Source organism: Barbus barbus (assembly GCF_936440315.1).
Source record: "Barbus barbus genome assembly, chromosome: 4".
Lineage (NCBI taxonomy): Eukaryota > Metazoa > Chordata > Actinopteri > Cypriniformes > Cyprinidae > Barbus > Barbus barbus.
The window spans coordinates 11,857,260-11,881,552 of NC_136732.1; the positions used below are offsets into that span (position 1 = coordinate 11,857,260).

General features: G+C 36.0%; 3 protein-coding genes across 3 annotated transcripts in view; 2 read left to right on the forward strand and 1 right to left on the reverse strand.

Annotated features, from left to right (window-relative positions):
• The window catches only part of tom1l2a (target of myb1 like 2 membrane trafficking protein a), a 30,493-nt gene extending 21,149 nt beyond the window's left edge, over positions 1 to 9,344 (reverse strand). The window contains exon 1 of the mRNA XM_079410949.1: positions 9,250 to 9,344. Within this exon, the coding sequence (XP_079267075.1) occupies positions 9,250 to 9,301 (52 nt within the window). The 5' untranslated portion in view covers positions 9,302 to 9,344. The remainder of the gene's footprint in view (positions 1 to 9,249) is intronic.
• A 544-nt stretch (positions 9,345 to 9,888) lies between these two features.
• LOC306868056 (dynein regulatory complex subunit 3-like) lies at positions 9,889 to 14,172 on the forward strand (the record flags this gene model as incomplete). The annotated part of the gene is made up of 12 exons (XM_079414047.1): positions 9,889 to 10,042; positions 10,317 to 10,433; positions 10,507 to 10,673; positions 10,823 to 10,969; positions 11,480 to 11,599; positions 11,756 to 11,868; positions 11,962 to 12,136; positions 12,240 to 12,371; positions 13,141 to 13,221; positions 13,308 to 13,421; positions 13,584 to 13,715; positions 14,062 to 14,172. 12 exons carry the CDS (start codon positions 9,889 to 9,891, stop codon positions 14,170 to 14,172), a joined length of 1,563 nt encoding a protein of 520 aa, XP_079270173.1.
• A 2,295-nt stretch (positions 14,173 to 16,467) lies between these two features.
• gid4 (GID complex subunit 4 homolog) lies at positions 16,468 to 23,252 on the forward strand. The gene is made up of 6 exons (XM_079415410.1): positions 16,468 to 16,814; positions 17,515 to 17,574; positions 18,967 to 19,074; positions 19,205 to 19,306; positions 20,225 to 20,355; positions 20,460 to 23,252. Exons 1-6 carry the CDS (start codon positions 16,626 to 16,628, stop codon positions 20,521 to 20,523), a joined length of 654 nt encoding a protein of 217 aa, XP_079271536.1. The 5' UTR covers positions 16,468 to 16,625; the 3' UTR covers positions 20,524 to 23,252.
• The last annotated feature ends 1,041 nt before the right edge of the window (positions 23,253 to 24,293 follow it).

Here is a 24,293-nt window from a genome sequence, read left to right on the forward strand (position 1 = left end):
AAGTGGTCGCAAACAATTTATTTTAGCTACATTTAATAAACATTTTTTAAAAAAAAACGTTTAATTCGTAACTTGGGATGGAAACATAGCTACTGAAACTTCTGTTCATCAAGATACAATCAAATGTGTTTCTGCAAGTCTGCATTTTGGTAACATACATACAACACCACAGATGTGTGAAACACCAACCAAATGTAGAACCTGCACCAGTTCAATCTCTCCACAGCTGATGTATATTTTATCCCCATATCTAAAGCATGATAACTATGATCTGTTCTAATGAAGAAACAAACTCATGGATGGCCTGAGGCTGTGTACATTTTCAGCAAATGTTAATTTTTGGGTGGTTTCTTCAAATATACAGACTACTACACCAAAGTGTCTTTTACAATTGGACCAAAACTCCCATCAATCCACAGCGCTGGACATCAGCTTGGCAGTACCAGTGAACTTTCGCTCAACAAACTGGGAAGTGTCTGGAGCATAACACCGTTTTCACGGCTGGGTGAGGCCTCTTCTTGTAGTCTGCAGAGCCGCAGGAAGTACTTCATAGCTTATTCATACCCCTGAGCTGCTGTTCTATCAAACTGACAGATGTGACGAGGCGGAGAGAAGACTGCTGCTACTGCCTGCTCGCTCACTAGACACAAGAGCAGAGTTCACACTTTACAGCAGCACTCTTCTTCCTCTCCTGTCCAACAGCATGTCTGCTTCACCTATAGGCTGGCTGGGAGTCGTGTTGATGAGGAGACATCGGCTGAAAAGGCTGCAGTCTCACCGTGAGAGTGCGTACAGGAAAGAGGAAGAAGAGTGCTTCACTACAACTATACAAAACTGAAAAACCATACAGTACAGCTGATATCTCAATTGTTGGACATTTTGAGATGATTACTTAAAAGAAGAGTTTCAGCTCCACATCTACACATCTTGATCACATTATTTTCTCACCCTCATGTCTTTCCAAACCCAAGGTGAGCATAAGAAATTTCTTTCAAAACCTTTCCTACTTCAAACTTTTGAATACTATTTTCTTATACAGATTAAAAAAACAAAAACATAAAACAGCTGTAAAAATGACTTAAACAGCTTTACAGCTCAAACAATACACACATTTTAACAGAAGAAATAATGTAAGTACTTATATCATTCACATTTCTGCTTTTAAATCCTCATTTACTCCTATGTAATCTACATTTTTGAATTTTTATTTGGAAAAAGAGGGAGGAGATGAAAATATCTGTTTGCTGTAATCAGCATTATGCCACAAATGCTGTCAATTTAGCGTCACTTGAACTGAACCCAGAATATTCCATTAACAAACCAAGCAACATCTTATGGAAAATCCTCCGGTAATCTCCTCAAGAAGATTTGTGCAAGACAGAAGGCAATAAGTAAATGAACAAGAGCAAGAAAATAATAAAAACTGGACAATATTGTGTGCTGGAAAATGTCAGACAGGTAGAGAAAGCGAGTGTAAAACAGGCAAGACACATGGCTGAGTACAGCCCTGCGGCGGGAGACAGCGAGTGCTCAGCCCATCTGGCCAACACCGGGAGCTGGATCACGTGCACCGGCCGTACCAACCTCTGCCAAACACCACACGGCCATACAGCCAAACCTGTACACATCAGTGCTTCCTAATATTCATCATAGTGCTGCTGAAACTGCTGAACATACAGAGATTCATGAATTACTCTTGATTCCTAATTAGCTGATTCTCTTTTAATGACTCTCTTTTAATCAAACCCATCACTGAATGAACTGAACAAAAGCAATGTAACTGAATTATTATTTATATACTAATATTTTCATTTATTTTTTATAGTAGTTTTCATTTTAATTTTTAAATTATTAAATTTTTATTTTTTTCATTTATAGCAATTTTGTTGTGCTTTTCATTTTATTCGTTTTATATATATACATATATATATATATATATATATATATATATATATATGTTTATTTTATTTTTATTTCAGTTTTAACTTGAATAATTTTAGCACTTAAACTTATTTTATCTCAGTAGATGCAAAGCAACATTTCTAATATTCATTTAGGCTAAGTTTTTCTATTTATATATTATTTCAGCTTTATTTTAATGACCAAAAATGACTTTTAATAGTATTAGTTTTAGTTAACAATAACAACACTGACCACAAGTCATTACGTCCAGTTACAGACTCGTGAACAAGTTTGTGAATGTGTGAAATGTTACGATCCTGAGGTTTAAATCAGTGATAAAATGTTTCATTAATATACTTGCAAACTAGTGCTGTCAAACAATTAATCGCATCCAAATAAATGTTTGTGTTTACATAATATATGTATGTGTACTGTGCTTATTTATTATGTAAATACATACACATACTGTATATATTTAGGAAATATTTACATGTATATTAATTTATATATTATCATGTTTTTTTTTTATATTATCATGTTTTTTTATGTTTTATTATCATGTCTTTTATTTTGGATGCGATTAATTGTTTGACAGCACTATTGAATTTTTTTTTTTTTTAATATTAATAATTGGCTAGTATTGTAGATCAAGTAGTTTCATTTTGGGGATTTTTTTTTTTTTTTTACAGAAGTTTAATGACAAGATTTCACAAGAAAGCTGGCTGCCAGCTAGATATTTTAGTCATGCTAAACACTTAAACGCTTCAGATTCCAAAGCTACTTATGTGAAGCCTCACTAAGTCCTTGTCTGTGTTTTCCTTCCTTAAAAGTTCATGCCTCAGTGGGCCAGTTTCAGACCTGAATAACGTCCACTTTGGTCTGAAAGGAGGGGACCCAACACTTTTACCATCATCCTTTAATCTCTCTGAGGACATAATCTTGTTGTCGCCACATTAACAGTGACCTTACAGAACATGCTACAGCTAAAAATGACAGCGAGACATGTCTGAGGAAACCATTTCAAGTGACCTCAGAGGTGCATCAGTAATAATCTAATATTAAAACTTAAAATGTAGGCTGACAACACTAGTCTTTCTATCGGTAATCCAGGTTCAATTTGGTAGCTACGTTCTTTCACAACAGTCTAGACTGATATGACAAAACTACAAGGATCTTTATTATATTTATTTGCATTAAAGGGGTCATTGGATGCAAAATTCACTTTTCAAGATGTTTGAACATAAATGTGTGTTGGAAGTGTGTGTACACATCCACCCTATAATTATAAAAATCCACCCAGTGTTTTTTTTTTAAATCACTATTTTAAAATCCCCTCTCTCAAATCAGGCTATTCTGAGGTTCCTGTCAGAATGACGTAGTTCTGCACAGACCCCTCCCACGATAGTTGATTGACAAGCCGTCTTACCTTAGACCCGCCCTGAGTGAGCTGAGAGCTGTCAGCTAATGTGTCGACTCCGGTGCAGGGGAGGACAAGATGTCTCCGATTAAGCGATTGAAGTGCTTTGCTGTTGGATAATAATTAATAAAGCAGTCATCATTTACTCCTGACATCTGAGCCGCTGAAGACGCAGAGGATTAACGTTACTTTTGCTTTGAAGTGAATGCTATGATCCCCGATCTGCCTAATTGCGTCTATGTTCATGCGAATCATTCGTGATCCAGCTTCATCTATAAAAGAAGTATAACGTTTTTTTTTTTTTACGAATCTTTGCAAATCGCCTTTCCTAATAATGTGCTAGTTAGCCAGTTTCACGGCTAAAGTAAACAGTACTGCTCGTCACCCCATGGAAGAGAGGGGTGGGGTCAGCAGAGCTCATTATCATTTAAAGCAACATGGACTAAAAAACGGCTTGATGAAAACAGAGCTGATTTTGACAGGGTAAAGAAGGTGTTTTTACACTACCATTGAGAAATTTAAACCAAAGTATGTTATAGACTTCTCATTAAGACCCTAAATAATCATACCAACTTGTGGAAAATAGGCATCCGATGACCCTTTTAAAAACTTATATTAATATAGTTTTTGCAGTGGTTACTGGTATTGACTTTGTTATTGCCTTATCTATTTCAGAACTGCTACTTCTGATGACAAAGGAAATGAATAAGGAACTCTGAAGCGTGCATTGTCCATATTAGTACCAATTTGTTCATGTTGCTTTCCTCATTCATACATACACTACCATTCAACTTTGGAGTCTGAACAAAAATTGTAATTGTAATTTGTAATAAATCGGCTTATTTATCAATTTAATAAATTAATAATTAAGCTGATTTATTACAAATGCTATTTTTTTTTTTACTTTATATTTTACCTTTTCATCAAGGAATCATAAAAAATGTGTCATGGTTTCCAAAATGTTTCTTGAGCAGCAAATCAGTATCAGAGTGATTTCTGAAGGACCGTGTGACACTGAAGACTGGAGTAATGATGCTGGAAATCCAGCTTTGCATCACAGAAATTATTTTTAAAATATATTAGTAAACAGTTATTTTAAATTGCAATCATTTTTCACAAAATTACTGGTTTTATTGTATTTTTGATCAAATTAATGCAACCTTGGTAAGCACAAGAGAAATAAAAATGTTTACTCTAACAGCTGTTTTTAGTATGTGGTAGCCTGGTAGCCCTTTGGGGAGGCACTCTTCAGATTTTGGTACCTCGAAAAACACATTTGAAAGCAGGCTCCCGTGTGTTTCTGTGTGAGTGCTCGGTGAAGAGTGTGAAGCGATGATCATTGTAGCCAATCACAGTCATATCTGTTGAGCGTGTGAACACATTGGCCAATCAGCGCCGTTTAAGAATCCGCTCAACAGTCCTCAAATCTTAGCAGGAAATGGACATTTTTTACATTTCAGAACCAACTAGTGTTGTCACGATACTGGAATTTCTAACTTCGATCCGATACCTTGAAAAATATCGATACTCGATACCATTTTCGATACCACGGTGAAAAAAACTGCCACAATATTAAGGGGGTAATTTTTTTAGTTTAAAGATAAATGTAACAAGTCGAGAACATGCGGTATATTTTACATGAACAAAAAAAATGTTGATTTACTGCATTTGTTGATTTATTTATTAATCTTTTATTAATCTTAGTTAAATGTTAATTGAAGCTAACGTTTACTAATACATGTACTAATTAAAATCCAAAGTTCTATTTGTTGATATTCTCATTTGCTTCATAACCAAAATATTTCCAGATATAGGGCCCTATGAAATCCGTTTTATTTTTCCCCAATTTCCATTTTATTTTTTTCTACATTCAATTTTTTCCGTTTGAATTTTTCTGGACTCTTTTTTTTTTTTTTAAATGGTCAAATTAAATGCTATTAATCTAAAAGCATGTCTAATTCATTAAAATCATGAAAATTATACAATTTAACATTTAATTTATTAAAAGTGTAACAAAAATGACACGTTTTGGGCCGTATGAAATGTTTTATTTTTTTCTCACCTGTTTTATTGTTACCAAATTCTGTGTTTTAGCATGTCTATTATTTGAATGCATACAAACAATTTTTATTTATTCTTACAGTAGCCTTATGAAATGTGTTTTCCCCCTCAGAAATTCTGTGTTGTGTATTTAAATTTTACTGGATATCAGATGAAGGCATAAAACTATTTTAATTCATTTATATTTGAATTAATGAAAATTAAACATTTACATTTTTGGCAAATGAAGGGGATTTACTATTAAAATTAAAATATTTTGTGATTATTTCTTTTAAAAAAAATTAACAGTAGTAGTAAGTAGTAGTATTATGTACATTCTACTAAATAATAGTAATATAGCCTATTTCTGGCACACGGTCTTTAATAGGCTAAGTTAAACCGAACTTTTATTTTGACGGGTTGCCGTGAATACTTCTAAAGTTCTGTGTGTGTATGATATGACGCTAGTTTGACTCAAATTAAATGGTACAATGCTCGTAAAGTGCCTTTCAGATCAGTTCTGGAGATATTGTTGATGTATTTATGTCTTCATTGAGACGGCAGACGCTGAAATCATCGCGAGCGCCACATTAGTAAACAAAACCGCACGTGCAGCACATTCACACAGAGACGCGCAGAACATGCAGGATTCATATTTAAATCGACTTTTGCTTAATATTTACAGATACTAGTCCATATCGCGATTTGATTTAAGTGCAATGACCTACTTATTAATTCATCCAAACTTTGACAAATTCCGTGACATTCCGCATTAAACTGTAAATTCCGTGTTTATGACTGGATTCCGTGCGCGTTCTCTGCATCGCGGAGATCTTAGATCCCTACAGATAGCACTCCTGCTGTGTTCTTTAACAACCAGAGCAGTCATCTTTCTATTCACTTCACTTTTGCTATTTAACCAGAGCGAAGGAGACGAGTGCGGTCACGTGTGGTGCTTGGCCACGCGCCTTTGGAGAGAAGTGAAAGTGACAGCTCGGCTAGTATCGGTGTATCGATACTTCGGGAAATTAATATTGGTACCGTTCAGATATTTCAGTATCGATATTTATCGAAATATCGATATTTTTGACAACACTAGAACCAACTGATACCGAAGTCGGTACTTTTGACAACACTACTGTCTCCTCTACTAATTGAAGACTCAGCTCTTATAACAGTCCTGTAGAAGAGCTGAGTTATGGGAAAAAAAACAATAAGTGACCCATAATGAAATGCTCATCTGTTAGGATTTTGTCCTGTGGTCAGCACATCCTGAACCTGCAGGATCAACTTATGACCTACAGGCCCGAGGCCAGAGACATGTGCATGGTGCTGAGAAATATTGAGCCACTGTTCGCAAATTGTTACCAAAATCAAATCAGAGTGTCCATAATACAATTCACCCTCTTATGTACTTATGATGCCATGACAGCTGAGAGAGACATTCTTCGCTTATATGTTATAGTCTTTTCCTAAACCTGTCATTTTCCCACATCTTGCAGGGTAATAATTAATCAATTTACATCAACATGGTCTTGGGTCTCAAAACCAAAGGAGGGATTCTTATTTCAACATTTGAACATGATATACAGCTAATTGAAATAAACATAAAAGTATAATATAATATAATTGCAATATAATGGCTAAGCGTTCACGTCTGGATTTGCATGCTTGCACAGAGCAAGTTTTGGCATAAAGGTGTGGTCGCATTAGTGAAATTCTGGCAAAACTTTGCAGGCCAAAAAAGCCACTTTGTTTATTATATCATCAGCAATGTATAAAGCACAGCTCACACAGAAGTCACTTTTAAACCAAGCAGATTTTTGTTGTTCAACAAAGCTAATTTGCATGACCAACTTAAACACAAACTAAATTTGAAAGAAATTTTTCCTGAAACTCCCAACTGCTTGGATTCATATTGTAATAGCTGGATTTTGCCCACGAATATTGCGGAGCAATGGTAAATGTGGCCATACCTTAAAAGTGGGGTCTGATAGCAATATTTCATGAGCAAAAAAGACCAATTGTAGGCCTATATTGTCAATAGCAAAGGAAGTACAGCTCTCATGTAAGTGACTTTTAAACCATGCAGATGTCTATTGGTCAATGCTGCAAATTTGCGTGACCAACTTGAAAACGAGCTAAATCTGCGTGGGGAATTTTTCGGCCTCACGCGAAACTCCCAAAGGTGCAGATTTCTATTGAAATGACTAGTTTTCACCCACAAAATGCTGCAGAGGAACAGTAAACGTGACTTCACTTTAACACTGATAAAAAAAAAAGCTCATCATACACTGCCAAAACTGACCTGTATTGATCAATGTCCTACAACACACAAAAAAACTATTCTTTCAGCTGAACATAACAGTTTCCAGATCATCTGGTATTTAAAACTGTGGTGCCAATGTGCAGCATACATTTGTAAGGCATACAGAACACCACTGTTTAAGATACAGACAAATCATTCAATTTATTCTGATCTCAGAGATTTTAATGCTACCTAGGAACTTCCGTCAAATGCACACACCGCAAAAACACAATAAAAACGTTCAACTGCAAACAAACGGCATTTCCTTGCATAACCGCTCATGTAAAACAGGGAGAAAGCCAAGTCACAGTGGTTAAAGATGCTACATGTGCACCAGTTTGCACACCCTGCACTGTCAATAAATCCAAAGTCACATGACTGGATCACAGCTGCTTTATGACATTTGTAACCAAATTCAGGACCATACATGCCAACACAAACTGGTTTAAAGATTCATCAATAAATCGCATGTCAACTATTAGTGAAAGCAATTAAAACTGAATACTAGTTGTCAACAAATGAAATGAACATTAACTTTTCAACTTCAAGATTTAAGGTTAAAACTATACATAGGCTATTTAAAGAAACATATTCAAGGTCCTGTAACTATGAGGTATAACAATATATTGTGTCAAATTATATTAATAATAAAATATATTAATATATACATATATATATATATATATATATATATATATATATATATTATAACATATTATAAAAATCGTGGATAGCAATTATATACTTCACCCAAAAATGAAAGTTTTTACACATCTGAACATCCGTCTTTACTAATTATTATTAATAAATTAAAATATATTTAATAAAAAATAATAATAATTAAACATTCTGTAGCAAAATCATGAATATTTCTATTCTGGTTAATGAACAGTACTTTTTGTTACTTATTTATCACATATATAATATTTATTTAAGCTATTTTGGCTTTGTTTAAATTACCGTGAGGGTATCATTTTATGAGATCATTTTCATGTATTTAAAATAAAATCCTTTTTCCGCATTATTACATCCCTCAGCAGTGACAGAATTATTAATGTAAAACTAATATACTATAATGAATTGAATGATTATAAAGAAATACTATAAGGACAAACTGTCAACCCGATGCATTACAGCACTAAACAAAGTATTACATGTTTGAGAGTAATCAAAATGATATATACAACCAGAGGTGGTAAAATGAAATGTTCAATAAATGATAAGAATGTCCTAAATGTTAGAGTGAATGTGATCTGATTGAGTCCAGACAGACTTCAGTTTCAGCTTCAGTCCTACTCAGAGTAAAAATCTGCTGGCGAAACACTCTCACTCTCTAGTTTAAATTTTTTTAGTCTAATTTTCCAATAATAAACAGAGTTTCCTGGTAACAGCTGTGTGTTTACACCGGATGAAGATACTGGCTAGCACATCATTTAGCTAACAGTGCTGACTGTATGATGCTGCCAGCTATCTAATACACACATTTAAAGCATTTTAACACGAGCAATGGATGAATATGGCCCATTAACTGTTATAAAACACATTATATTAAAGAAGAAGCTATTATAAGCCGCTAACTCACCAATGCACTGGCCAACGGGAGTGCTGTACGGATTCCCCAACAAGAACTCCATCTTGACAACAACAACAATCCGCCGACAGAGAGAGGCTGGCGGACAGCGCGCGTAAGCCCCGCCCAGAGCGCTGTTTGATTGGTCTAGACAAACGCTACTTTTAATTGATTGATCAATACTCCTGTCAATCATGGAAATCAAGTTCCTCTTTAAAAAACATAAATTCCAGTTCAAATGAATTTATGGACATGTTTGCTTTAAGTTATTTCATCAACATTTGGTGCATACTGTGTGAGGCTCAATTTTTAAACTAAAAGTAACGAAATTCTATTTTAATTATTTTAGCCCGCCTCAAAGCTACTAAAATCTCCGGAAGTTGCAAGCGGTAGTCTGCGGTTGCTAAGCAACTGCGTTGGCGTCCTGCAGACGTGTGCTTGTTCCAGTCAGGTCTGTTATCAATTGAGAGTTTATTACCGAAAATGACCTTTGAAATTATGACTGCTACAATGTTTAACTGATTTTATGGTGACAGGTCTCCAAAATAATAATTATAATATGCACCAGATACCGCGTCATTGCGCTTGATTTGCGTTGGCCATGTGTTTCTGCAGGTAATAAACGGCTCCAGTCACCAAAAGCAGTGGAAAATGAACTGGCAACAGGATGAACCTAAAGTAATAGATGAGGAGATGCTAAAAAAAGCAATTGAGGAACAGAGACCTCTGGGACAAGCTGGAGATATATCCAAGAAAGAGGGCATCCAGTATGAAGACGTGCTACAGCTAAGACTAGACTACAGGAGTATGAACATCACTGATCATTTCACACATAAACTGTATCATTTTATTATACTAATTCAGTTAACATTTAATATATATGTGTGGCTATTTATTTATTTATTTTTTGAGCTCCAATGTTAGGTTGTTTTTTTTTTTTTACATTTTTCCGTCACACCATAGGACAAAATATATATTGTATTTTTTTCACATTACATTAATGAGAATTGCTTAAGAAAATGGTACAAAAATATGGGTCTTTTTTTTTCAAAATATAATTATATTGATGTTTTTTGTAGACATCCTGAAGATTTACCACATGTGGCATTTCACCTCTTTAACGAAACTTCAGCTGGATAATAACGTTATTGAGAGGATTGAAGGATTAGAAAACCTCACTAATTTGGTCTGGCTTGGTGAGTTCAGGTTGTCTTATTGATATCAAAACAGATGCGGACGCTAATAATCTGTAATTCTTGTATTCCTCAGATTTGTCATTCAATAATATTGAGGTGATTGAAGGACTGGACTCTCTTGTGAAACTTCAGGACTTGAGTTTGTTCAACAACCGCATTTCTGTCATTGAAAACCTGGATACGCTGCAAAACCTGCACATCCTCTCTTTTGGAAACAATGCAATTGCTCAGCTTGAAAATGTAAGCCAACTGTATTGTATATGATACATTTGTGTGATAAAGCGTGTCTGGTTTCATTGTATGCAGCTATCCACTTATCCAATTAATTTAATTAATTAATGAATGTCACTCAAACATAAAGCTGAAGAAAATCGCATACAATTCTGCAGGTGTTATTCCTCAGAAAGTTTAAGAATTTACGCACTCTCAATCTTGCGGGAAACCCCATCTGTGATGAAGAGAGGTACAAGACATTTGTGGCAGCGTATCTTCCAGACTTAGTTTATCTGGACTACAGACTGCTGGATGAACAAACGGTAAGGAAGACATTAAGTAGTCATTTCTAATTTTTTGACTGTTTTATAAGACCTGCATATAATTATAGTTGTTTGGCTTAATTTTGTGGACTTATGGATATCTCTCGTGAAAAGGAAGCACACTAGCATGCTTTTACAAGAGTACTTGTGACAAATACTTTTCAGTTACACATTTGTAATGAAGTTGTAATTTAGTACGCTTAAAATGTTAACTTAAGTTTAATATAAAATAACACACTGCGGTTAAAATTATAATCAAGTACTTTAGTAGTCATGTGTACTCCTGTAAGTCATGAAGGTGCACTCTCTATAAGTACAGTGGCCTTTTATTTAATTAATATTTTATCTGCAAGTACAGTTTTGAAGTACGCATTCAGTACAATTAAGCACACTTCTTTTTCACAAGGGATAGATAACATTTGTCCTAATGTTGTTATGTTTTATTATTATATTTTAGTTTATTTGATTCTGTTTATAATTAATATGTTTGACATATATTTACATATATAGCGTGAGATTGCCAGTACAAAGTATAAGTATGCAATTGAGGGAATGCAACAAAATGAGCTGCAGGAGCAGCAGACAATGGAGGCTCAGAAGATCAGCAACGAGGAGCTTCAGCTGCACAAGGTGACCACCATTACCATTTAGATAAAGGTCTTTAATGTTCTCATAATTCAGATTTACACATTTACTGTATTGAATTCCCTCTTACTTTATTCTACCGGACTAGCCTAGGCAATTCTCTTCACGCTGGTGAATAGATATTGCTTCCTTCTTTTACAGGATGCATTTGTGGAGTTCTTGAATGGACCTCAGCTCTTTAACAGCATGTTTGATGAAGATCCTGATGGGGAGAAACTGGCTCTCCTTCCTGGAATGGAAGCATTGCTTGAGTCATATCCTTGTCAGGAATGCCAAATATAATAGAACTGCTATTACAAATACTAAAAGGCCTCAAAACAATCCATTTACCTTGACAATCCATGTACATTTAAGAGCAAAATGGAGGCTCTATGTGTGCAGATGTTTGATGCTGGTTTGACTCAGCATGCTCAGAGAACGGCTGAGGTGGAATCCTTTTTTACCTGTTCCCATGAGGCTGTGGCTGACAATCGGCAGAAAGCAGCACAAATAGCAGCTGATTTTGAAAGCTCCAGGAGGCAGGTTAGTTTCTTCTTCCTCAGGCAAGCTGGGAAAATGATACAAGCAATTTCTCACCAGCTGGACGCAACAAAATGCTCACAAATGAAATCCCATTCTGTTGCAGAAAATAGTGGAGATGCAACAGATCACAGATGTCGAGCTACTTGAAGATCACATTGGTTCCTGCCAGGAGCAGATCAGCCAGCTCTCTGAAACCCTCATGAGTCTGGACCTGCAGCTGGTGGACCAACTGGAGGTCAGAATAAAAAAACCTATAGACGTATATTAATTTGTTACAGGAATTGTTGACCCCCCAAAAAATTAACATTTAGTGAAAATGTACTCACCCTCAGGCCTTGATCCAAAATTTAGATGAGTTTTTTTCTTCATTTGAACAGATTTGAAGAAATTTAGCATTACGTCACTTGCTCACCAGCGGATCCTCTGCAGTGAATGGGTGCCGTCAGAATGAGAGTCCAAACAGCTGATAAAAACATCAGAATAATTCACAAGTAATTCACATCACTCCAGTCCATCAATTGATACCTTGTGAAGCGAAAAGCTGTGTTTTTGTTTGGACTGTCGTAAACAGTGCATGGTCTGTGCATATTTCTCTCCTGATTCAGATGAGATTACTTTCATTAGAGAAAGTAATATTATGGATAGAGGACATCTTGATAGATTTATTTATTACAAACATGCATCTTCACAAGATGTTAATTGATGGACTGGACTGGAGTGGTGCGGATTGCTTGTGGATTATTGTGATGTTTTTATCAGCTGTTTGGTCTCTCATTCTGACGGCACCCATTCACTGCAGAGGATCCATTGGTGAGCATGTTATGCTAAATTTCTCCAAATATTGTAAAGAAACAAACTCATCTACATCTCGGATGGCCTGACGGTGAGTACATTTTCAGCAAATTTTCATTTTTGAGAGAAATATTCCTTTAATGTATATTATATATGGACCATATTGTAACATAATAATGGAATAGAAGTTTCACAAATCTGCTTTTTTTAAGGACATCTTCAAAGACTTTGAGAGGAACATCTCAGACATGGTTGGAGGGTTTCTTGAATATGTGCAAGGGATATATCCTTTATTCAACAAATCCTAAACACACACACACACACATACAAATACATTTATTCAAAAATACTTCTTTGACTCTGGCACACATTTGCACAGTGCCGAGACCTGGAGAACCAGCACCATGAACAACAGCTTGAGATTGCCTTGGCAACACTGGAGAAGGTGGTCAAAAATGAGCTAGAGGAGGAAATATCTGATGATATGGCCATGGTCAGTGGAAAACAGTCTTGATCACTTAACGTAGAAACAAATAAGAATTTGTGTTTATTCGTTATGAATAATGAAGAAGAAGTCATGGTAACTATTTATGTCCCAGACACATATTTTAGTATTGATTGCTGTTTCGTCCTCATTTCTTATGCTGCTATGTAGCTGTTGGTAGATAAAGACACAGTGACCAATGCAGTCAGTGCTTCCCATGACACCCACCTGCTGAAGATTGATAACAGGGAGGATGAGCTACTGACACGGATCAACAGCTGGATGAGCGGACTGCTGAAATCAGTACGTAATTATGAACACGCGTCCTGTGCTTTTACACATTAACAATATTATATTATATTGCAGGCCTATTTTGTTTTGTTTTGTCATAGTGTAGCAGCCTACCATGCAGCTCCAGCTTCCTGTGCCTGAACTTTATACTAATTAACACATTTATTTATTTACTTATAATTAATATTATATTATATTAATATATGAATTATTATTATACTATATTATTATATATTATAATAATTATTATATTATATTATATTGTTGTCACAGCTCAGCCTACCATGCAGCTGTCCTCACAGACTTTTTATTATTAAATAAAATGCAAATGTTTGAATCTTTGTGTTTGTGTTAATAGATACATGATGAAGAAGTGAAGAGGAATCGCAAGCGCATCTCAGAGATCCGAAACTACGTTAGTTACGTGAAGGATGAGCTGGAGGACATGCGATTGTCTGAGGACCATTAAAATGTTTCTCAAGTCAGATACATAAACAAATAACTGTAAACTAATTTGGCTATTTTTGTTGTTAGTAAACAAGTATGCAGCTGTGTTATTTTTGTTAAATAAATACTGAGATGCACTAGTTTTTATGTTTTAATATATATATATATATATATATATATATATATATATATATATATATACAGGTCATTTTCAAAAAATTAGCATATTGTGATAAAGTTCATTATTTTCTGTAATGTACTGATAAACATTAGACTTTCATATATTTTAGATTCATTACAACACAACTGAAGTAGTTCAAGCCTTTTATTGTTTTAATATTGATGATTTTGGCATACAGCTCATGAAAACCCAAAATTCCTATCTCAAAAAATTAGCATATCATGAAAAGGTTCTCTAAACGAGCTATTAACCTAATCATCTGAATCAACTAATTAACTCTAAACACCTGCAAAAGATTCCTGAGGCTTTTAAAAACTCCCAGCCTGGTTCATTACTCAAAACCGCAATCATGGGTAAGACTGCCGACCTGACTGCAGTCCAGAAGGCCATCATTGACACCCTCAAGCAAGAGGGTAAGACACAGAAAGAAATTTCTGAACGAATAGGCTGTTCCCAGAGTGCTGTATCAAGGCACCTCAGTGGGAAGTCTGTGGGAAGGAAAAAGTGTGGCAGAAAACGCAGCACAACGAGAAGAGATGACCGGACCCTGAGGAAGATTGTGGAGAAGGACCGATTCCAGACCTTGGGGGACCTGCGGAAGCAGTGGACTGAGTCTGGAGTAGAAACATCCAGAGGCACCGTGTACAGGCGTGTGCAGGAAATGGGCTACAGGTGCCGCATTCCCCAGGTCAAGCCACTTTTGAACCAGAAACAGCGGCAGAAGCGCCTGACCTGGGCTACAGAGAAGCAGCACTGGACTGTTGCTCAGTGGTCCAAAGTACTTTTTTCGGATGAAAGCAAAGTTTGCATGTCATTCGGAAATCAAGGTGCCAGAGTCTGGAGGAAGACTGGGGAGAGGGAAATGCCAAAATGCCTGAAGTCCAGTGTCAAGTACCCACAGTCAGTGATGCTGGTGTTGGTCCACTGTGTTTTATCAAGGGCAGGGTCAATGCAGCTAGCTATCAGGAGATTTTGGAGCACTTCATGCTTCCATCTGCTGAAAAGCTTTATGGAGATGAAGATTTCATTTTTCAGCACGACCTGGCACCTGCTCACAGTGCCAAAACCACTGGTAAATGGTTTACTGACCATGGTATTACTGTGCTCAATTGGCCTGCCAACTCTCCTGACCTGAACCCCATAGAGAATCTGTGGGATATTGTGAAGAGAAAGTTGAGAGACGCAAGACCCAACACTCTGGATGAGCTTAAGGCTGCTATCGAAGCATCCTGGGCCTCCATAACACCTCAGCAGTGCCACAGGCTGATTGCCTCCATGCCACGCCGCATTGAAGCAGTAATTTCTGCAAAAGGATTCCCGACCAAGTATTGAGTGCATAACTGAACATAATTATTTGAAGGTTGACGTTTTTTGTATTAAAAACACTTTTCTTTTATTGGTCGGATGAAATATGCTAATTTTTTGAGATTTTGGGTTTTCATGAGCTGTATGCCAAAATCATCAATATTAAAACAATAAAAGGCTTGAACTACTTCAGTTGTGTTGTAATGAATCTAAAATATATGAAAGTCTAATGTTTATCAGTACATTACAGAAAATAATGAACTTTATCACAATATGCTAATTTTTTGAAAATGACCTGTATATATATATATATATATATATATATGTATTATGCAATGCTGCCATCTACAGGGAAGTACTTGTGTTACAGCAATTCCATTTGTTGACTGTAAGAGAGCTGTACATAAAAGGTCATTTCTCAAATGGGGTGTAGGCAGCTATATATTATATATTTTGTGTGTGTGTGTGTAAATTTAGCATTACAATTACACGTATCTAAATTTACTTTAGTTCCCATAGCTAACACGATCCTTTCTGCGAAAAAAATGTGTTTCATGTACTTTGTTTTTCAAAATATCACACATTAAAAATATCATAATACCAACAAGAATGTTATTGTGTATATATTTATACAAAATGACGACCATCAAACATGTTTTACTGGCAAATTCGTTGTTTAGAATCAGCTGTCACATCTACAACATTAACGACTCCCACCAAGTAGAACTACAAATCCCTTCATGCTTTTCCCAAAGCAGCCAATGAGCATTCAGCGTCACAGTTACTCGACGTCTGTCATCCAATCAATTAACAGCATGCTGTGTCACATGACTCGCCTTCATTCTGCTGTGAAAGGACGTAACCGCGCGTCCTGCGGGAGAAACTCCGAAACTTACGCATCGCGCTGTCAGTGTCGCGTTTTCTCCCGTTCCCGCGCGTCCGATAAGCGCCGCTCGAGCTCGGGGAGAGCCCCGTGGAAGCGATCGATCATGCCGGTCCCTACCGACTGCTGTCAGGGCTCGCCGCTGGCCTGCTTGGCCTCGGCCTCTCTCGTTCCGCCCCCGCCGATCAATACCCATCAGCCCGGCGTCAACACCTCCCTGCTCTACAGCGGCTCCCAGTTCCGCGGCTACCAGAAGAGCAAAGGAAACTCCTACGATGTCGAGGTGGTTCTGCAGGTAAACACGCATGCTTAGCAACGAGCGAGCTCCCTAGCTAGGCAGCATTCTGGGTTCCAGCGCACCTGCGAATTCAAATGACTGTGCTGTCCAGAACTGCTGTCTAGGTAGGCAGCTCACTGTGACTGCGAAGCCCTAAAATGTTTTGTTTGTAAGTAGGCAGTCTACTAGGTAGTTTTGAGTCTATAAATGCTGTCTAGGGGGTCCACATACAGTGAACTTTGCAGGTATGTTTCTTGAAGCATCTTGGAGACATTGCCACAGTTCTTCTGGATTGAGTCTGTCTCAGTTTGTTGTGTTTCTTCATGTCTCTCCAGACAGACTGGATGATGATGATCAGATCTCAGCGTGGAGCACAAAAATCTCACTCGATTATTACAATTCATGGCAATGTTTGGAAATGTAAACTGATATTTCCTACAGACACACTACAGCAAAAGATAGAAATAACTGACTTTTCTAATATAACTGTATGTAATATAATATCTAATATTATTGTATGTCAGTGCAAATGGAGTTACAGTCAGTATGGATCAGTTACCCATTTTTAAGTAAAACAGAGCTATTTTAGTGTCATAACTTCATGTTTGATGCCAAGTTAGCACTTTCTAATAGTTTTATTGAATGTTATTGCACTGACCCACATTTGCAGATCTGTTCATCAGTGATTTAATTAAAAACATCTGCTTTGGACCCACAGCACGTGACCATGGAGGACTCGTACCTGTGTGGATACCTCAAGATCAAAGGTCTGACGGAGGTGAGACAGACTTGTGGTCAGTGCGACCGCATTTGTTGTGTTATAATCATACTGTGATCTGTTTACTTGATCTGTAATGTGATATTTAGTTGCTGGTGATCAGAGCATGACAGGATGTGAGATAAACAAAAACTACTTTTGCTTGTCTGAGATTTTCTGCTTTTGTGGTCTTCTGGTTTGTCTGCGATACTGGAGCAGTGCACAGTGGGTTACAGTGTGTTTAGACACGGATCTTTAAAGTGCTGCTCAGTGATTTCATCAAGATACAGAAGTCTAAATCTACTTTAAACAGCCGAATGCACAAAGATCGATTGATCTGCAGCTCAGTTATAATGTGTCACTGTCAAAGGAAATATAAAACGGATATAACAGTTATTTTGGTATTTATGTAATTTCCCTGAATTGATTTTTTTATATATATATATTTTTTTTTTTTCCAATCTAGCCATCTATAATGCCAAACAAGATTATCCAGATGATTATATAATTTTAAATAACTCTTTTCTGTTTAAATATATTTTAAAGTGTCATTTATTACATGAGGGTAATAAAACCGAATGATGATAAAGCTGAATTTTCAGCAACCATTACTCATCGTTTGAATAATTTGGTGACTGATTTGGTGCTGAAATATAATTTATCATTATTATTTTCAATGTTGAAAATTGCAAAATTGTTAAACTTCAATACAATTTTATTTGATGAATAGAAAGTTCAAAAGAACAGCATTTATTTAAAACAGAAATCTTTTGTAACATAAATACCTTTTACTGTCACTTTTAAACAATTTAATCAATCCTTGTTGAATAAAAGTATTAATTTATTATGACAAATGTGTATGCGTGTATGTATATGTGTATATATATATATATATATATATATATATATATATATATATATATATATATATATATATAGGCTTTTTTAAAATTATTTTTTATAAAATATGTTATTAAAATAAAATATACTGAATGCTACAGTATATTTTATTAAAACATTCTAATATATAAAAATACTACATAAATACTTAAACCTTTTTTATAACCTAGTTATTTTAAATGGACACTTTGAGTTTGAACTGATTAATTAAGATTAATTGAACTTACTAACTTCAATGCTATACTTAAGTTTAAATAAGAAATGCTATTGAAACATCAAGAGACAAGGAAGTATGGCCAAATATAATGTACACTGACAATATTGTGTTATTCAATAAATATATAGACACACACACACACACACACATATATATACAAATAAATTTGATTTGATGTTCTTTAACTTTATTTTTCTAGAATAATTAGTGTGACTGTATTAGAAATGTATGTCCGATCACAGCCAAGCTGACTGAAAGGGAAAGCATTACTCATCCTGCTCTGCTGCTCTCTGTAGGAATATCCTACGCTTACTACATTCTTTGCTGGGGAGATCATAAGCAAGAAACGGCCTTTTTTAACCAGGAAATGGGACGCAGATGAGGATGTTGACCGTAAACACTGGGTAATGAATAATGTCATGATACAGTGTCTGCATAATGCTTTACATAAATCACGATTATGAATCATCATGCATCATGACTGTGGTAGTAGAACCTGATCTGTTACATGTTTTTGTCTTCTTTTTTCCACAGGGGAAGTTTCAAGCATTTTATCAGTACGCAAAAAGCTTTAATTCGGATGATTTCGACTATGAAGAACTAAAGAACAGTGACTATGTCTTCATGCGGTGGAAGGTATGCTATATTTTATGAATAAAACCATATGCAGTACTGTTCAAATGCTTGGGATCAGTAAGATTTTTCTTGATTTTTGAAAGATATTTATACGTTTATTCAGCAAGGATGCTCGTAAGGATTATCATAAAAGGCATAATAATAATCAAATAAATGCTGTTCTAATGAACTTTCTATTCATCAAAGAGTTCTGAAAACAAATGATGTATCAGTATCAAGCAGCACAACTGGTTTCATTATTGGTAATTATAGACGTTTTTCCTGACTCTAAACCGGTCTCCAGTGTTTCTAGTCAAATTAACGTAGGCCTATATATTCGGAGCTGGTAATCTAATGTTAAACCTATTAAAATGTTTTTAAAAAGCACATGGCTCCATATCACTTTACAGTGTGGCAATGACCATCATTTGTCAGTGCCTCACTCCTCAAAGTTTAGATGACACGAAGCTGCCGACGTTAGCTACATTAAAAACAGATGGGCACTATTTGAATGGGTTCCTATGGAGACCGGAAAAGAAGAGCATCCAATCTATAAGAAATGTTTTTTTGAGCATCAAATCAGCATATCAGAATGATTTCTGAAGGATCATGTGACACTGAAGACTGGAGTAATGATGCTGAAAATTCAGCTTTGCATCACAGGAATAAATTACATTTTAAAATATATAAAAATAGAAAACAGTCATTGTAATAATATTTCACAATATTGCTGTTTTTACTGTATTTTTTTATCAAATAAATCCAGCCTTGGTGAGCATAAGAGACTTCTTTCAGAAACATCTTCAAGAAAATTCTTACTGACCCCAAACATTTGAACGGTAGTGTATATCTACAAATCCATAGAAGTTAAATAAATATATATATACAAATCTAGTGAAATTATGTAAATAAATCAAATGTTGTGTTTGTTTGTTTCAGGAGCAGTTCCTAGTTCCAGATCACACAATCAAAGACATCAGCGGTGCTTCCTTCGCTGGCTTCTACTACATCTGTTTCCAGAAGTCTACAGCCACCATAGAGGGTTACTACTACCACAGAAGCTCTGAATGGTATAGAATTCTAGAAAATCATTAAATATGAACGTTTATGATAAATGTTCAATAAATAGGCCTATCACAGCTCAAGAACCCAATTTGTATCCTGTTCTTATCAGGTATCAGTCTTTGAACCTCACACACGTCCCAGAACACAGCGCACCCATCTACGAGTTCCGGTGACACTGAAGTCCTCGAGGTGAATCTACAGCAGACAGAGGAAATGGACATCAGAGAAAGAGAGGAACTGTCTAATGATTACTCCCAGGACTCGGCTGTCCTCTCCCCTCAATGAAAGAATAAACAGAGGTACAGATGGTGGAGGCAGGAACTCTTTCAGGAGACTCTCTACACAAGCCGATCAAACGAGTGGGATTCGGGGATTCGCAGCAGTGTTAGCGTTTTGTTTTTCCTTTTATGTTTCTGCGTTTTTAACGCCTCTGTCCTCCGATCATCTTAGAAAACTATTTTGATCCTTAAGGTTTGGGGATTAAAATCACAGTTTTTCTTTGCCCTGGATGGAAGAGCCAGTGGTGATATTTCTCTCATTTTTTCGCCTTGTAATTTGATAAAAGAGCATGGCCAATCTAAAAGTTTAGAAATTTGTTTTAATTTATTTTGATTCAGTTTGTATGAAAAGACTGTGAGCGGGGACACTGGGACGTCTTTTGAAGACATATCAAAGATTCAGTGTGCGATATGATGGATATGGAGAGTTGCTATTGTCTGCGGCTTGCTTGGCCCTCAGACGTTTTTTTATTAACATAAGGTGTATCATCAAAAGTCACATATATAGCAGCTGGGTCCTTCGCTTCTACGTGTGATATATTTTTTATTATGAAATGAAATGGAGTCAGGTGTTTTGGAAAGAGGTATATATATATATATATTATCCCATGGTGGTAAAGCTGCTTTGGATGAAACATTTCTTTCTGAGCTTGGAAAAAAAAAATCTGTTGGTAGTTTTACGCTCCTTGTTTTGCTATGCAACCTGAAAAATCTCAGCTTATAAGAATCTCAAGTATACGGAAGCCTGTTTCCACCACGCAATGCAAACATAAAGGTAATTGACTTTTATTACACAATTCTTCATTTATTTCTGGCAAATCTAAGTGTATATCTTTTAGTTAACATCTTGCAATTGAGACTTTTTTTCTTGCCATTTTGACTTTTCTGAGAGTTTGGATTTAAAATCTTACAATTCAATTTTTTTTCCTTGGGAATTCAAATTTATATCTCGTAGCTTTGAATTTTTACATCAGAATTTCAAATTTATATCTCAGAATTCCAGGAAAGAAAAAGTCTGAATTTTTTCTTGGAATTCTGAATCCGTATCTCGCAATTCTGAATTTTTCCCCCAAAATTCTGAGACAAAATCTTTCAAAAGTTCATATCTCCACATTTCCAAATCTGTATCTCACAATTCTGACTTTTTTCCCACAAAATTAAACGTTAACATCTCTCAATTCAAATTTTTTCCTTGGAATTTCACGTTTATATCATGCAGCTTTGGCTCTTTTTTTTTTTTTTTTCTCAGAATTTCAAATTTTTATCTCAGAATTCCAGGAAAGAAAGTCTATTTTTTTTCTTGGAATTCAGAGTATATATCTTGCAATTCAGATTTTTTTTCCCCAGAATTTGGAGTTAACATCTGAATTTTAAATTTACATCTTGGAATTCTGACTTGTTCTTTCCCGGAATTCTAAATGAACATCTCATAATTTTGGCTTTTTCTCTGAGAAAAGAAAAAGTTGGAACTGAGAGAAATAAAGTCAGAAATTCGCAGTTAACTTTTTTTTTATTTTTTATTATTATTATTCTGAGGTGGAAACAGGCTTCCTTACAAGTCTCTTAGGTTTGAGAATAATCACTTCTCACTGGTTCACTTTAATATTGACAGCTCAGAGAGTATTGATTGGTATCGGCACCCATGTCACGCGGCGTGTCGGAACGCAAGGCCGTAGAATGGCTTTGTCCTTGCCAAGGATGTCATGATGAATAAGCAAATGTTTTTATTGGAGGGCTCAGGAAGACTTTTCAAAGCAAACAGTCCAGATGGTGGACAACACTGTTATTTTAAACTACCCATCAGCCTCGAGGCGCAATTTTTGACGGCCGTGATGTGATGCTACGGCATCTCTGGCGATCTACATCTCTTACAGCCTACCAACGCACAAAATGTAACGGCTGAGGCTTTAAGGAACCTTCTCATGAGGTGCTGAAAGATCGGGAGACACATGATACAAAACCCATTTAAGCTTTCGTCAAACCCTTTGCCTTAAAAGTCAGAGATTTGTCTGTAAACCACTTTTATAATCATTAGTTTTAAGCTCTGTACAGAAAGAAAGACTTATAAGAATGTGAGTGTTACGAAAAGGCATTTGAAATGAAAGATTGCTGTACCTCATCCGCCAAAACCTCCTCTTTAATTGTAGACTAGCGAGTGTTTAACAACAGTTTCATGCCACATTTCAACCTAGCTATGTTGAGATGTCCTAATGACATTTTGTACATAGACAATTCTTTATTTTGGCTCCTCCCATGGCCAAATCCCACCAATGCTGCACATTAACTCGTGCAAAATGTCTAAAACACACCCAATAATTGACATTTTGCTAAAATGTGTAAATTTGACATCTTTTACTGTTTGAGTTCTTTTGTTGTCACAAAGAAGTGTTTATGAAGATGTGGGATGTTTGTTTGCTGCACCTAATAATCTGCTGCCTGAAGGTCAAGATTTATGTAAAGAAATGCTAAGCAAATGAAAAGCCACCGCACATGCTGTTACAGTACAGAAGGAGGGATGTACATATAGGGCTGTTTGTGGTGTACACAAATGATTTCATTCTCTACAATTATGAGTGATATTTTTATTGGCACAAAAGGATAAGAAATAAAGAATATTGATCCGGATGTGAGTTTTGTGTGTGTGTGTGAGAGAGAGAGTGAGAAAGAGTTCAGGACATGGATTGACTTGCTCATAGGTTTGTGCAAACTGCAGACGGAAAGTGAAATGAAAGTGTTTTTTATTTGGGTTACTCAATGTATTACACATCAAAAGATGCAAGCGACTCAGAAATATACAGAACTCTGCATACCATCTACCCATTATGCACCAAAACGTTTTAAACAATAATTGAATTGTCAATTCTCTTTAAACTTTATTTAATTGGGGGAAAGTACAAAGAAACTCTCTCTCTCCCACTTCGCTTAAAGGCAAAAATGCCAAAAATAAATCTTTAAAAAAAGCGTATGAATTGCCATGAGATCAGATTGACCATACTGGCCGGTCTAACGCATTCACTCTGTCTACCAAACCACGCTGTTGTCGCACATGCAGAATGAGAGCTGGCATTGTCTAATAACCATGGACTTCCCATAAAAGAAGTCATCTTGATGGCAGTATGTCTCTACAATCCCAATATATGCCTCCATGTCAATGGTACCTTCACACATATGCGTCACCCATGCTGTTTGCACTGATGGACCCCATGACAGATGCTTGCTTTGGCTGGTGAAAGTCTGGATGGTCCATTTCGTCTTTGGGACTGAGAACTCAACGTCTATTTTTCTCAAGAACAAGTGGAAATGTGGACTTATTTGACCACAGGACACATTTCCACTTTGTTTTTGACCATCTCAGACAAGCTCTGGCCCAGTATAGCTTTCTCCTTGCAACAGAGATTCAAGTTGCACTTCTTGTTGCAGCAGCAGACTGGTAAATGACAGTGGTTTTCTGAAGTACTCTTGAGCTCATGTGGCTATATTTAACACAGCGTGACGGTTTCTTATGCAATGCCATCTGAGGGCTCAAAGGTCACGCACATTCACTTGAGGTTTCCTGCCTTTCATAAATTCCTTAAATCTTTTCACAATACTATGTATGGTAGTTGGTGAAAGACCTAAATTATTTGCGATTTTGCATTGAGAAATGTGATTTTTGATTTGTTTGA

What these genes read in the sequence shown, in the direction of transcription:
- gid4 (XM_079415410.1), top strand. Translation starts at nt 16,626, where the DNA reads ATGCCGGTCCCTACCGACTGCTGTCAGGGCTCGCCGCTGGCCTGCTTG. An exon ending in ATGTCGAGGTGGTTCTGCAG is followed by an intron (nt 16,815 to 17,514) that starts GTAAACACGCAT and finishes TTGGACCCACAG; the next exon opens with CACGTGACCATGGAGGACTC. An exon ending in ATGTTGACCGTAAACACTGG is followed by an intron (nt 19,075 to 19,204) that starts GTAATGAATAAT and finishes TTTTTTCCACAG; the next exon opens with GGGAAGTTTCAAGCATTTTA.